This window comes from Lygodium microphyllum, chromosome 4, assembly GCF_053477565.2.
Source record: "Lygodium microphyllum isolate KBCC chromosome 4, Lygodium_microphyllum_v1.1.10, whole genome shotgun sequence".
NCBI classification, from domain to species: Eukaryota; Viridiplantae; Streptophyta; class Polypodiopsida; order Schizaeales; family Lygodiaceae; genus Lygodium; species Lygodium microphyllum.
The window spans coordinates 143,168,856-143,182,350 of record NC_141138.1 but is presented as its reverse complement, the minus strand read 5'-3'; the positions used below and the strand labels follow the sequence as shown (position 1 = coordinate 143,182,350).

General features: G+C 39.4%; 1 protein-coding gene across 4 annotated transcripts in view; it reads right to left on the bottom strand.

The window, feature by feature from the left end:
• Window positions 1-13,495, bottom strand: part of LOC148037708 (osmosensing histidine protein kinase SLN1-like) — a 61,025-nt gene that overhangs the window by 12,303 nt on the left and 35,227 nt on the right. For all 4 annotated transcript variants that reach the window (XM_087676651.1, XM_087676650.1, XM_087676649.1 and 1 more), the window contains 3 exons: window positions 11,194-11,302; window positions 9,882-10,428; window positions 503-1,127 (listed from right to left, as the gene is read on the bottom strand). In XM_087676651.1, coding sequence (XP_087532777.1) covers window positions 503-1,127; window positions 9,882-10,428; window positions 11,194-11,302 — 1,281 coding nt within the window. The remainder of the gene's footprint in view (window positions 1-502; window positions 1,128-9,881; window positions 10,429-11,193; window positions 11,303-13,495) is intronic.

The window sequence follows — 13,495 nt, the reverse complement described above, 5'->3', positions numbered from 1 at the left end:
AGCCTCTATGTCCTAATCATTTGTCACAGGCCCAACAAAACCACCACCTGGCTAAGCTAAAACTCAGTAATTCAGAGGAGTAAAAGTTGACCCTGAGGAAACTAGACTCCATGAATGGTAAGAAACAAGGACCAACTATATAACATTCAGAATATCGAACAGGGCCTTCAACATCTGCTTATGGAACTTTTTTGACCTAATTCAGCGGTTAACCTCTACTATTAGCTATGAATCAATCAAACCTTGACATGGTTTAACTTCTTGGTGTCTATGAAGGGGGATCATGTACTGTTTGAATTAAAAACTTGGCCCTGTTTTTCTGCATGAAGAAGGTACTTACATCTCAGAAAAGACACTGTTATTTGGGTTCACTGCAACAGCATTAACAGATTCATAAACAAAAGGCCGAGAAAAAACTGTCTTTCCCTTTGAGATTCAATCATATTAAATTTTTCACATCCTTTATCAGGGTACAAAAAGGATATCTATTAAAAGAGATTACCTGTACATCCATTAAAATCAAATCATATTTGTCTCGGTCTCTGCGAAGAGCTGTTAGGCACTGTTGTCCATCACAGACAACATCTACTAGAGATCCAAACTTCATCAACTGTTTGCAGGCTACTTTCTGATTAACCAGATTATCCTCTGCAAGAAGCACTTTCAGACCCTTAAAAAGCCTAGCATCAATTCCCAAATCAACAGTCGAATGCTCCTCGACTGGTAAACAAGGAATGGCCAATGCATTGTCTCCTTGTTGCTCATTGGTGACAGCAAAAAGGTCTCCTGATCTCTTCCCCCTGTCAGTGACACAGCTGTTTCTTCTACCTTCCATCTCTGAAAATTTGCCATCTTCATCCCACCTTTTCTCCTGCTTACACAATTCTTTTTTTGATAGACATAAAGGGAGTCCTAACTGCATGTTTGGCTTCTCTGAATCGCCTGCATGTGGTGTGGCTTGAGAGTTAATAGGGCTACATTCCCCCAAAGCTTGCAATGGGATGGTCAAATTCCTCTGTTTGCAATTGCATGAATCCTCCTTGTCAAACTGAGCAATAAAATGAAACGTACTTCCTCTTCCAAGCTCACTTTCAAGCCAAATGCGACCACCCATCATACCAACCAATCTGGCAACAACATTACGTATTTAATTTTGCAAAACTAGATGACATATAAGTTGCTCCCACAGGCTAATCTAGAAATCCCTTCACTTGGCAGGCATGACGATGATAATTCAACATTCAATCAATCATCTACCATATGCATGTAACACAAATCAAAGGTTAAAAAATGATGCTAACTACATCAACAACATAAGTTGCTCTCACAAGCAAATCTGATTTGGCATTCAACCAATCATCTACCATGTACATCTAGCATAAATTAAAGATTACATAGTGATGTTAACTATTCTATTGTAGTTAGCATTACACATCGATATTAAAATCAACTGTTAGAATTTTTCCAGACATTGAATGGTTGATTTTGGCATGGTTTTCAATGTCTGGAAATGTCTCAAAAAAGAGGTGCATTCAATGATAATCGCTGCCCATTCACTCTATCATAGATGTAAATGGGTCAATCGCTCACAGAAACTTCCAACACACCACAAAAAGAGTTGAAGGCACATAGATGTAAAAACTGAGTGCTCCACCAAAAAAATAACATGAATGTGAGGGCACAAAGAGATGCATGAATGACAGAAAGCTTTAATTAGTGATCATTGTAAAGGAGAGTCCATCATATGCTGCAGCATGGGACGTTCACACATGCCTAAATGATAGGAGGCTGCAAATATTAAGCAAATCCTGAAACTCATTGGATAAATGGCCAAACAGATCAAAAAATAGCCAACTTCTTAAAACAAAGACCTATTGGACATAGCTTCTAAAAGCCACCAATGACTCACTGGGGGGATAACAGGCAGTATAACATAAAAGAGGTGTGTCTACTGTCCCTTGCACAACAATGCACAAGCTCCACCTCTTGATCAAGGATCAGCTCACTAACAAAGTGATGTTGCACTCAATAAACTCCTTGCAAGCATGAAACCTGAGATTCTTGGCCACAGCCAAGCAGCTCTGATTGTCAAATCAAAGTACTATCGGTGCCGGGTTGAAAGCCAATCTTTGCAAGCAATCTCCAGAACCATGAGACAGCAACCTCTTGGACTGTTGCACATGCAGCCATATAATTGGCCTATATAGAAGAAAGAGCAATAGTAGGCTGCTGCTAGTTGCTATGAAATGGCAGAAAATGGCACCCAAACCAAGAGTAAAGTAAAACCCTGTACTGAAGTCTGAAATGTTAATAGTAAACCCAATCTTCACATGTTAATCTAGTCAAAGTACTACCCCACCTTCAATGGTCTCCTGAGACATTATGCCTTGCAAAAACCAAGGTAGCCAAACTGTTGACTGCCAACAAATTGAAACAGGTCTTCAGACCTAAGAATGGCTACTAGTTGGTAAAAATTTGGCTAAACAAGCCTCCAATAAAGGGCACAATCTACCAACTCACCATGTGCCTACTGAAAACACTTGGGACTTTGGGTCCATGAGGCATAATAAAACCAAGCCAAAATCTGATGGAATCTAAAAGATGTACCTCTTTTTCGAGAGATGAAAATGCCCGTGTGAGCACATGGTCACTATGGCGTCCTGTAACGATCAAATGTGATGTTTGGTCATGCTTGCTCATCGTCTATCTCCCAATCATGGAGCACTGCCAATGTGCCAGAGTGCTGTTTGGTCATGTGACGATCAAATGTGCAATGTTTGGTCATGCTTGCTCATTGTCTATCTCCCAATCGTGGAGCACTTTGCCAGTGTGCCAGAGTGCTGTTCTGACAGGTTTCTCATAGCTGAGATCATCAGCAGTCAATGATAAATAAGGCCATTTGAAAGAATATAATAGCAACCTTAATTACAGTGTTCCTTAGTATTCCTACAGGTTTCTATTCGTAAGTATCAACTAATTGATTACCAACTCTATAGCTACTAGAGGTGTCATTTCCCATATGATCCAACGTTTCTGCTATCACCAACACTCCAGCACGTGAGCAGTAAGCTTATACATCAAGGCATAGATTACTCTAAACAAATCCACAAGTTGTCCTTCTTGCTGCTCTTAGACTCTTTGAGCACTTTAAAACCACCTTGTAAGGCTTAGGGTAAGATTAAACTCCTAATTCTTGCAAAAGAGTCCTAAACCAATAGGAAACATGGAATAGAGATATATCTTGGTTCTCCTCATGATTACCACTATCGCTAGAATGAGAAATGGGCTTAATGATTTGATTGACACAAACTCCAATCGTAGTACCCCTAGCTCTTGGCACCATGACCATTGCATCGGCAATGAAGGATTTGACACTAGGACATACAATGAACAAGTGTACAAGATATCTGGTTCAAGGACAAAGCAAAAGGAACAAGATGCAATTTTGAACTTTCATTAATTGAAAGTTTGCACCTTAGAATTAATGATTATTTGAAAGTTTCACCCAATAAGAAACTCATTCAAGTTATGCAACAAGCCCTAAGCTTCAATTTGGTCCAGTGAGCAGCTCACTTATGATTAATGACCAAGTTATCAATTAGCCCTTAATCAAAAGGGAGATTGAATTAGGGAGCAACTAGTTATTCATTAAAAAAGCTAATATTTGCTACTAGGGGTCTCTTTCTCTCTCATTTGAAAAGCCCAAGTTTGGATGCAACCCTTCTCTTCTCTGTCGCAGAAATTACGATAGTCAACCTTATGGCATAAGTAAACAACATATATGGAGTCGAGACAACAATCAACCTTCTTCTCTCTGCATGGGAAATCCATTGGTCAGCTCTATAACTCCATTTATAGCAAGGTATGCCACTGTTTTTAACCTAATTCTCATCAAAACAGGTGATTACAGCACTATAGACTGAGATTCTGTCTTCTCCTTAGAGATATCAAGCCTTGTGCACTTTTTAGACAACTTTCTCACGAAGAAAGTGATTTTCTCACAATTTTATCAAAAGAAATCCCTCTATTTGCGATAGCAACAATGTAAGATTGCATGGCGACTATGAAGGACAATTGTCAAAGCAAGCGCTCCGTGAAATTGAGCTCAACTGCTAGCTATTGTTCTTGGAGTTTAGCATACTGAAGTGTTCATATGCATTTTCAAACACTCTAACATTGAAGGTGACAAGGTAACTAATGATTGTGCATTTGTGAATCAATTGTGCCGTGTGAAATGGCTTAAATATGAACATTCTATCACTAAAAATGCATGGTAAATTTGGAAAATTGAAAGGCAGTACCTAATGGAATGCATATTGTAAGAACCACAACAATTGACCTTTGTTACCGGACATGAATTGAATGCTAGTTTATTGTACTAACAATGAGATTTGAAGTGTAGGTTTGAATTTACTCAATTTGTCAATGACTAGGTTATGCAAAGCACGCAATAGTATGGAACCAGCTTTGCACCTTGAATGTCACTTTTACAAGTCATTGGACTACAGACAACATGTATTCTTATGCATCATAGTTGTTATGTATGATTAAGAAGCATATATTCTTATACATTATACTCATTATAGTGTGAATCGACACATTTCACACACTTGGTCAAGGTTGGTGAGAGCAACTCAAGACACTGCACTGAGGACAAGTCTGAGCTAGTTTAAGAACAAGAAACATGGGAATCACTTGCATTGAGAGAGTGCCAATATGTGACAGCAGTCACTTGTGATTTATGCAAGCTTTCGAATGATAAAGACATAGCAAAAGGGGCACCATCCTTTGGGGCCTATTGTGTGTCTCTCTTGTTAAGTGAGTAATTTGTTTATTTGCTTAGTTATTTCATTTGTGAAAGTTAGTTTGTATTCACTATCCTTTAGATTATTTTTGAAATTAAGCAAAACCATACAAAATTACAAGATTAAAACCTAAAATTGACATACAAAAGACCTTTGAACTAACTTGTGACCACCTCAAAAGATCCATGGTCCCAACACCTTCAACTAGATTTGTGAGCCTGATACTAATAATAATTAAGTCCCCGTACCCTTTAAATCCTACATTAACTCATGCTAGATTGTGGTGTGACATAGCTTCATTTGCATACTTTGGCCCTATCAATGCCAATGCAAATAACATGAAGTTGTAAACTGGACAAAGACTTCGGTCATTGTTGGTGTCACGAATTCTATCTCTTTCCCTTTGTCATCAAGCTTCTTTTCAAACAGATGAAGGTTTGAAGCTTCTAGCCATGCTTGTCTTGTGCATGGTTGTCTATATGGTGAAATAAACCCTTTCCATCAAAAGACTAATCCTTCTCTTTCCTTGAGAATAGGCCTTTGATTGATGGGGCTGAGGCTGAAATGAAGTGGGCTAAATAAAATCTTTAGCCTTTGACGATTCCCCAATCTCAAATTTTCCTACCACCTTTGGAGTAGAGGATTTGGCTTGCTCTTCAGCCAAAGGAGGGTTTGGAACATTAGGACCAGTTGTAGGCAACATCTTTTCACTAAAGATAGCCACTAACTTGTCAATATCCATCCTCATACCATCAAGGCCTGATTTCATGTCTTTAATATCATTTGAGAGTTGTTGTAGACTGTTAGAGTTCATAGAAGCATGGAGCATCTCAACTCCATTCGAGTCTCTACTCAATAGCCATGGGCAATAATTGCTTTTATGCCAATGTGCCATAAAGCCATGAAGAAAGCAAACTCAAGTAGAATACATTCTACTAGGAGGAGGATGTGTATAAACAAGGTGACAGAACGTCAATGTCACAAATAAGATCTCACCCCTTAGCTTCTCCATTATTGTTCTGAACCCTCATGATGGCAAAACTAGGTATAAAGAGCACGCTTACTAAAAATTCCACGGTAACATACTAAAAGAGAATATGAACCTCATAGAGACTAGCAAAATTTGACGCAAACTTAATGACCAAGGCAAAGATGCTTCACATAAATAATACTAGCACCAGCATTGGTACAACCTACTATACACGATAGCCAAGGTTTTGGCATTAATCCAATTGCCTTATCTAGACACTCACCATCAAATAACCCGGTCTTGATTTCAAACTACTTACCAGGATTGCCTATTACCATGCATTGGAAAATCATGCACACCTATCATCTAACCCAAAACAACTATCACCACGTGGCATGGACATTAAACCTTTAAATACATGCACCTTATTTAAGTTAGCCATGCCATGTTAAAAAAGCCAATGGGCCTGCACCCACCTATGACTCATGGCTTGTTGACCCACACCACAGATATGGTGTTTCACACGCTACGTGTAAAGTACACATGATCTAAACCACACTAACTATTTGGACTTCCAAGTTCATTTCAATGGCAAAGTATTCTTGTGGAGAATCTTGATGAGTGCAAAATCAATTAAAGATAAGAGGAGGAGAAAGAAGATGAATCATGGGCATGTGTGTTCTCCACAATTTGCATGGACACTCATTTGCATTTTTAAAAACTTGCCCAATGGCTTATAAGTGTGCTCATACAATTCTACAATTTTAAAAATCCAAACTCAATTGTGAAGCCCATAGTTGGATATTTGCTAGATCCTTAGAAATCCACAAGAAAAGCATCATGAAGTCCTCTTTCACATTTTTGGGATGGAGGGGCTTATGGCACTTTTAGCTAACAATCAAATTATAATGTTTTGACTTTTTCTTCAAAATTAGGCCTTTCCTCACTATCCGACAAGGCTCAAGGATTACTACTTTAGCAACTTTCTTCTTTGGGAGCAAGTGCCGTGATTGATATGGGCAACCTTATGCCCTAGATTCAAGTAGTTAGGGCGAATAGAATGGCCAAGTTGCCTCACTCCAAGGTTTGAAGATGCCATTCATTTTGGGACATATATACTAGTCAAAGACCCCCCACCTCTACATGTTGGCTAGAAGGTTACTTCTTTAGTCCATTGTTCTTGTAACACACCAATTACAAGAGAGAGAGAGACAGGTGGTTGTTTTTTTTTTTGGGGGGGGGGGGGGGAGGGGGAACATATGAAAACCAATCCAAGCATCTAGGGAGTCATACTACAAAAGACAAAAGTAAAAGAGTGTGCCTTTCAATACCTAGGCACACAGATCAAAGACCTATACTAACCCCAAAAGTATCAAGTATTGGTCAAGCATCTATAAATAAGGGCCACTCACTAGAAATGGTCCCCAAGCTCAAAGGAGGCTAATACATGATGAAATGACCTAAACTTGAGGTTGGCTTACAAGTGGAGAAACACAATAAAGTCCCACATTCTAAAAGACCTTAACAAAACAACATTCTTAGCAACATGAGCCCCATGTTAAGTACCAATACATGCTTTTGAAAAAATACAGCTCTCTACCCACAATTTACTTCAAGTCCATACACAAGGTTTTGACTTCCCCATAACTTTTAGTGATGGAGTCCTAAACATCTTTGATCCTCAATTTCTCTCCAATTCTAACCATTATCTTCAGCTCATGAACACCTTGATGCAAAGGTTCTCTAATCATATTCTTTAGCTCTCCAATCAAACTAGCTTTCACATGGACCCAAAAGAATGGCCTTGATGAAGATACTGTCAAAATAGCCATGCAAATGAAACTTGAAAGAGGTTGGCCTCTCAAATAACTATGGGAATAAGAGAGCGGCATCAACAAAGAAAACCATGGATAGCCATGAGCTCTTTATCACAATTTAGTGGTTTCTTTGAATGGATTTATGTTCCATGAAATCAAGGTGTCCTAATAGTAATGGAAAGGTCATGTTGCGCTCGTCAGTGCCATGCTACCATATTACTCTTTGTGAAAACAATATAAGTATTACTTTGACCTATAAGGAAAGAATTCCTCGATGTAAGGAAATCAATCAACCTTTTCATGTTGTAATAGCTGGTAATGGCTGCACCCATGCTGCAATTCACCATCCAAACAAGTCCTATGAGGAGCACACAAATACCAACAACTATGCCATAACATGGCTAACGTATGGCTTTCGAGACTGACAATGTCACTAAAACCCAAAAGTATTCTACCACACAAGAGAGGAATTGTTGGCCATTATTCACACATTTAACGTTGAATTGTTACTTTTATGATGGCCGACTAGTGTTTTAGACAGACCATCAAGTCTTGACTGACTTTTTTTTTTTGCAAAAAAGGTGTAGCTAATTATATTACTCAGACGAATTTACAAGAAAGTATATGTGCTCAACAGTCAGTTGGAGCTGTCTGAAAAGTTTGGACTGACTTGTATAATAAGAATGAGGGTGGAAAGGTATTCCACATGAGTGGTTCAATATCTAAGCAAGGCAAAGTATATGTGCCCATGTCAAGAGTTTATCCACACAAAATTTGTAAGAATGGCATGCATTTACCCTTGGACATCTTGACATATACATCAAACTTTGGCATTGATCAGCCGGTACTCTCATTGGCTGCACATGAAAAACTTTGTTGAAATTTGTGTGCATAATTCTCCAATGCCAGTCAACAAAGATAAACAGCATAAACAGGCAGGGTTTTACACCTATTACATATCCTATGCATAAATGGGCTAGTATAATGAGGAATATGTAGTTAGACTGTCTCATACAAATAGAGATCACAACACAATCTGGGATGTGGTGAACCAATTTACTGAAATGGCCCACTCCATCCCAAGTAAGATGACAATGAAAAAATCAGGTATTGGCTGATCTGTTCGTTGAGCATTTATACTAAATACATGGTTTGCCCCAGGAGTTATACATTCCAATCTATGGCAATTGTAGAGCAATTGATGCAAAGAACAATAAAATGACTAATGTGTGTCAATCTATGGAGAGTGGACTATTTGATTTTGGTCAATACAAAATATCCCGAGTGTTCGATGTCAGCTAAGAATTTAGAAAAGGGTATTAGTGTTTATTGAAATAGGTTGAGCAATTCTTGAAAGGTGTCAGTTGAATAAGAAATAGATTTTGAATGGCTGGATGAAACTGCATGCCTTTTATGACTCAAAGATTTGCTTTTTGAATGCTAAGAAAATGGATTGTGAATAAAAAGCCTCATACTTAAGAGGAGCGGCCAAACAAGAAATAAGAGGTGAAGGAATATGCTTCTAACTAACAACCCCACCCAATGCAAGCTGTACATGGGAGCGTGGGGAAATGGTTCCTTATGGAATTGTCCATGCACCTTTCTGGTCCACACCAAAGCTAGCCTTATCCCTAAACTAAGTTGTAGCCAGGACTGTCTCCCTCCTCCACTCTTCACCATAAGACGTGCATGCATTGCGTGCAACATTGATCTTCCTCTAGGATCACTAATAGCAAATACCTTCTTCCACACCTCCACCACATTATATCTTGACAAAGGAAACATCTAATTTGAACGTACGTGGACCCTTAATTATTTTCTGCTCCAAAAGGTGTACAAAATGAAGAACAAAAGAAAATAATTTGAAGCAAATATCCAAGATGGTACATCTACAAAATTTTGTAGGATCAATACACCACTCCTAGTAGACACATACATTTGATCCTCTCAAGCGAGGATGTTTGTACGGCCTCCATATCCATCATCAGATCAGGCAGCATGCTGCTGACTTAAATCTATTTAATCATCCATCTTTAGCGAGCCTTTATTTCGACAATATCAAATTTACATCCACTAGAATGTAGAAGGTTACATGCAATATAAAAATGCTGAAATTTGACCTACATACAATTATTATTAACTCTACAAAATGATTTAATATTATACTAGCAGCAAAAATTGAAAGGTCATCACAAGAAGCTACTAGTCTGCTAGAGCTAGCCCTAAAATGAAAGCACTACTTCTCCAAAGCAGACAGAAAAATAAGATTATTTGTTAGCATAAAAATACCTCTCAACAATACTTAGCCCCAAACCAGTTCCACCATACAGCCTTGTTGTAGAGCTATCTGCTTGTGAAAATGCCTTGAAAACTTCCTTTTGCTTTTCTTTACTTATACCAATACCAGTGTCCATAACAGAGAATAGTAGAGCTAGCTTTCTATGGTTTTTCTCATAAAAATGCCTGCTTTCACTTGAGTCTGTATCTTTTGAATAAGATAACCTGAAGGCTAAAGGTCTTCTTCCTCCATCAGAAAATGAAGGTCTATTACTTCTCTGTTGATCGATTATCGACTTCTCAGGGGCTAAAGACGTAATATTTCTGTCCTCTGGTGCAGATTCCTGAGTAGATCCTCCACATGCATAACTTTTTGAACGGCAATTAGAGTTAGCCAGGTTAAAGGCCAAAAATCCATTGGACCTCCTCTCATGTTTATCTTCACACCAACTTACATTTACACTTCCTCTTGCACTGGTCATTTCCAGAGCTTCTGAACTATAAAGCTTTACAGCAAGAGACACAGACCCTTCCTGTGTAAATTTGATAGCATTCCCAACTGCACCCAAAAAAAAAAAGACTCCACTGGTTTAACGTAGAAGGATTTTGCATTCAGACTTTACAATGACCATTATTTATTTTCAGACTCTGATATAACGGTCCTAAGGTCAAAAGGATATGGTTATTTAAGTGACATTCAGATTCAATCACAGATAAGACAATGCCCGCAGATTGAAACATGCATAGGATCTAAGTGAGGATACAAACTGCTAGTATAATAAGTAACCACTGCAGATTTTCTCAGAAAAAGGATATGGTTATTTAAGTGACATTCAGATTCAATCACAGATAAGACAATGCCCGCAGATTGAAACATGGATAGGATCTAAGTGAGGATACAAACTGCTAGTATAATAAGTAACCACTGCAGATTTTCTCAGAAAAAGTTATTGATCATAAAACATGAGTTACTGGGTTCAATTTAGAAAACTTATTTAATCTTGATTTTGACAAGTTCACCAATGGTGAATGGTTAGATGTCTATGCGGTTTACAGTTTTACCACTGTTCTGCATATCCCTCGTCATCCTCAAATACATGGTTGGGTCCTATAGGTGAGGCATACAAACAAATCAACTATAATCTCTGATGTTGACGGCCAGTGTCATTATGCAAAAGACTTAATACTTGATGGACACATTCAGTTTTCCTGGCTGCATTTTGATAGATGTATGTTCAATTGTTTATAATTTTCACACAGTCTCTACATATATAACTTGTTTGATACACAAATTTCCCTTATAACTTCAAAAACTAGTACATACCAAGGTTCAAAATGCATTGTTGCAACCTTCCAGCATCACCAACCAAATGAACCGGTACATCTTCTGAGATATCCCATGAAAAATTCAGCTTCTTTTGTTTGGCCCGAACCTAAAGCCAGATGCAATTAATCTCTCTCTCTTTTTTTTTCGTAAAATTAATCTCTCTCTCTCTCTCTCTCTCTCTCTCTCTCTCTCTCTCGTGAAGATAATTGAATTAAGTACTAAATATTTACATCAGACCATCAGGCCAGCAATCTCTCTGTATCTCTTACTTTCTGTTACATCAGACCATCAGGTCATCCGAGAAACTCTCTCTCTCTCTCTCTCTCTCTCTCTCTCTCTCTTTGTGTTTACATTTTGTTACATCAGACCATCAGGTCCTCAAAGAAAGTGACGAAAGACTATTAGGACTATGACACAAAGACGAAATCACACTGCTGGTGTAGAGCGAACAATGGCCAGCCAATGGGCAGCAATGTCAAGAAGAACCAGGTCAGCTGATATCATAGAAGAAATCTGCCATAGCACTAAACCTCGAATACGGGCCACATGACCATGGATGCCCGAGACCAAATCAAAAAGAAAGGCATTCCGAGTTCGCCAAATATGCCATAAGGCAGTCCATCTAAGGATCTGGAACAGGCAGGAATAATCAGAATGCAAAGAAGGCACGGAGGGCAGCTTTCCCATAATCCATGACTGGGCTGTTATCCAGAGCTGAGTCGCCGAGAGCTAGACGCTAGAAATAAAACACCAGATCTGTCGCGCTACTGAACAAGCGGCAAAAAGATGAAGCAATGTTTCATCACATGTAGTGCAAAATACACAACGACTAGCAGAGATCTTTCGGGCACGCAGCACCTCTCCACTTGGAAGACCACCAATCAGCAATCTCCACGATAAGACTTTTCCCTAATAGGGAATGAAACCAGCCTTCCTTCTTGGAATGGGTGGTGATAACCTGATTTAAGAGTTAATTACAGCAATAAATAAATGCACATAAAATGAAATACACACTTTACCATAACATTCTTGGACAATAGACACCCTGTTGGCCCCAAAATTGGCGTCCCTTGCGGTATTTCTTTAGCTTTCATTCAATTGGAAGGAGTACAACTTGAGATTCTTCAATCTCCTCCTGCTAACCAATTGCTCTTGCTGTCATGAATGTCCAGCAAGCCTTTTGGGTCACTTGCCCCTTGATTCACCCAGGACTTCTTCTCCAATTTGACCCTTGGCTGGCCAAATGCTGCCCCAAATCAATATCAATTCGGAATGGGCTGGCTCCTGAAATCCCTTGATAACCTTCAGCTGCTAATTTCAGTCCCTTGAGCCTTCAATCTCTGGCACGGATCCCAAGGTGGCTGCTAAACCCTAATTTCTGCTGTGAATTAGGGTTTACTGCAGATCAGCCCACCAAAAATGGCTGAGATCTCCTCCGAATGGCTGAGAATGGCTGAGCATAGGCTGAAGGAGATGAGAGAATGCTGTGATCTCCTCCGAATGGCTGAGAATTGCTGAGAATGGCTGAGCATAGGCTGAAGGAGATGAGAGAATGCTGTAGAGAGAGAAAATTTTGAGATTTGTCGCGAAGAACTGATCAAAATTAGCTGCTGCCCTGCTGTACCAGCCCCAAACGGATGCACTGACAACAATAGGAGCATCAGAGACTGTGATCTTCAGGAGAAAGTGCATCAGCAGCAATTGTCAGCTTCCCAAGGTCAAGAATATGCAATCTCCATCACCAAAATGGTCTCCAATGGCTGTGGCTGGGAATTGGCCCCAAAAGCTAGGAGCAACAATCCAACACCTCTTTCCAACAGCTATGGGTCATTTCCAGGACCAAGGGGTAGTGATCTGATAAGACATGCTGTCGTTCCACCCACATGTCAATAACTGCAGGAAGAAAGGAATCACTGTGACAAATATATATCCGATCCAGTCTAGCCCAGGTGTTAGAATGTTGCAAAGATCGATAGGTATAACCAGATTGTGATGGATACATCCAGGACCACACGTCCTGCTTTAAAGATCCAACTGCAAGGGCATCCCAAGCCTGTCGCTCAGGACCATCCATAACCGAGTGCAGAGAAGTAGCCTGATCCCCAGATAGACATGCATTAAAGTCGCCCATGACAAAACCTTGGCGAGCCATGGAAAGGCAGCACAGGTCATCCCAAAGTTGACGACGCTCCCTTACCATGGAAGGAGCATACACACCCACCAACCACAAAACCTCTCCCTCATACAATATCTCCAGAATTACAAATCAAACTCGAGGGTCTTGAGAAACCAGCGATGG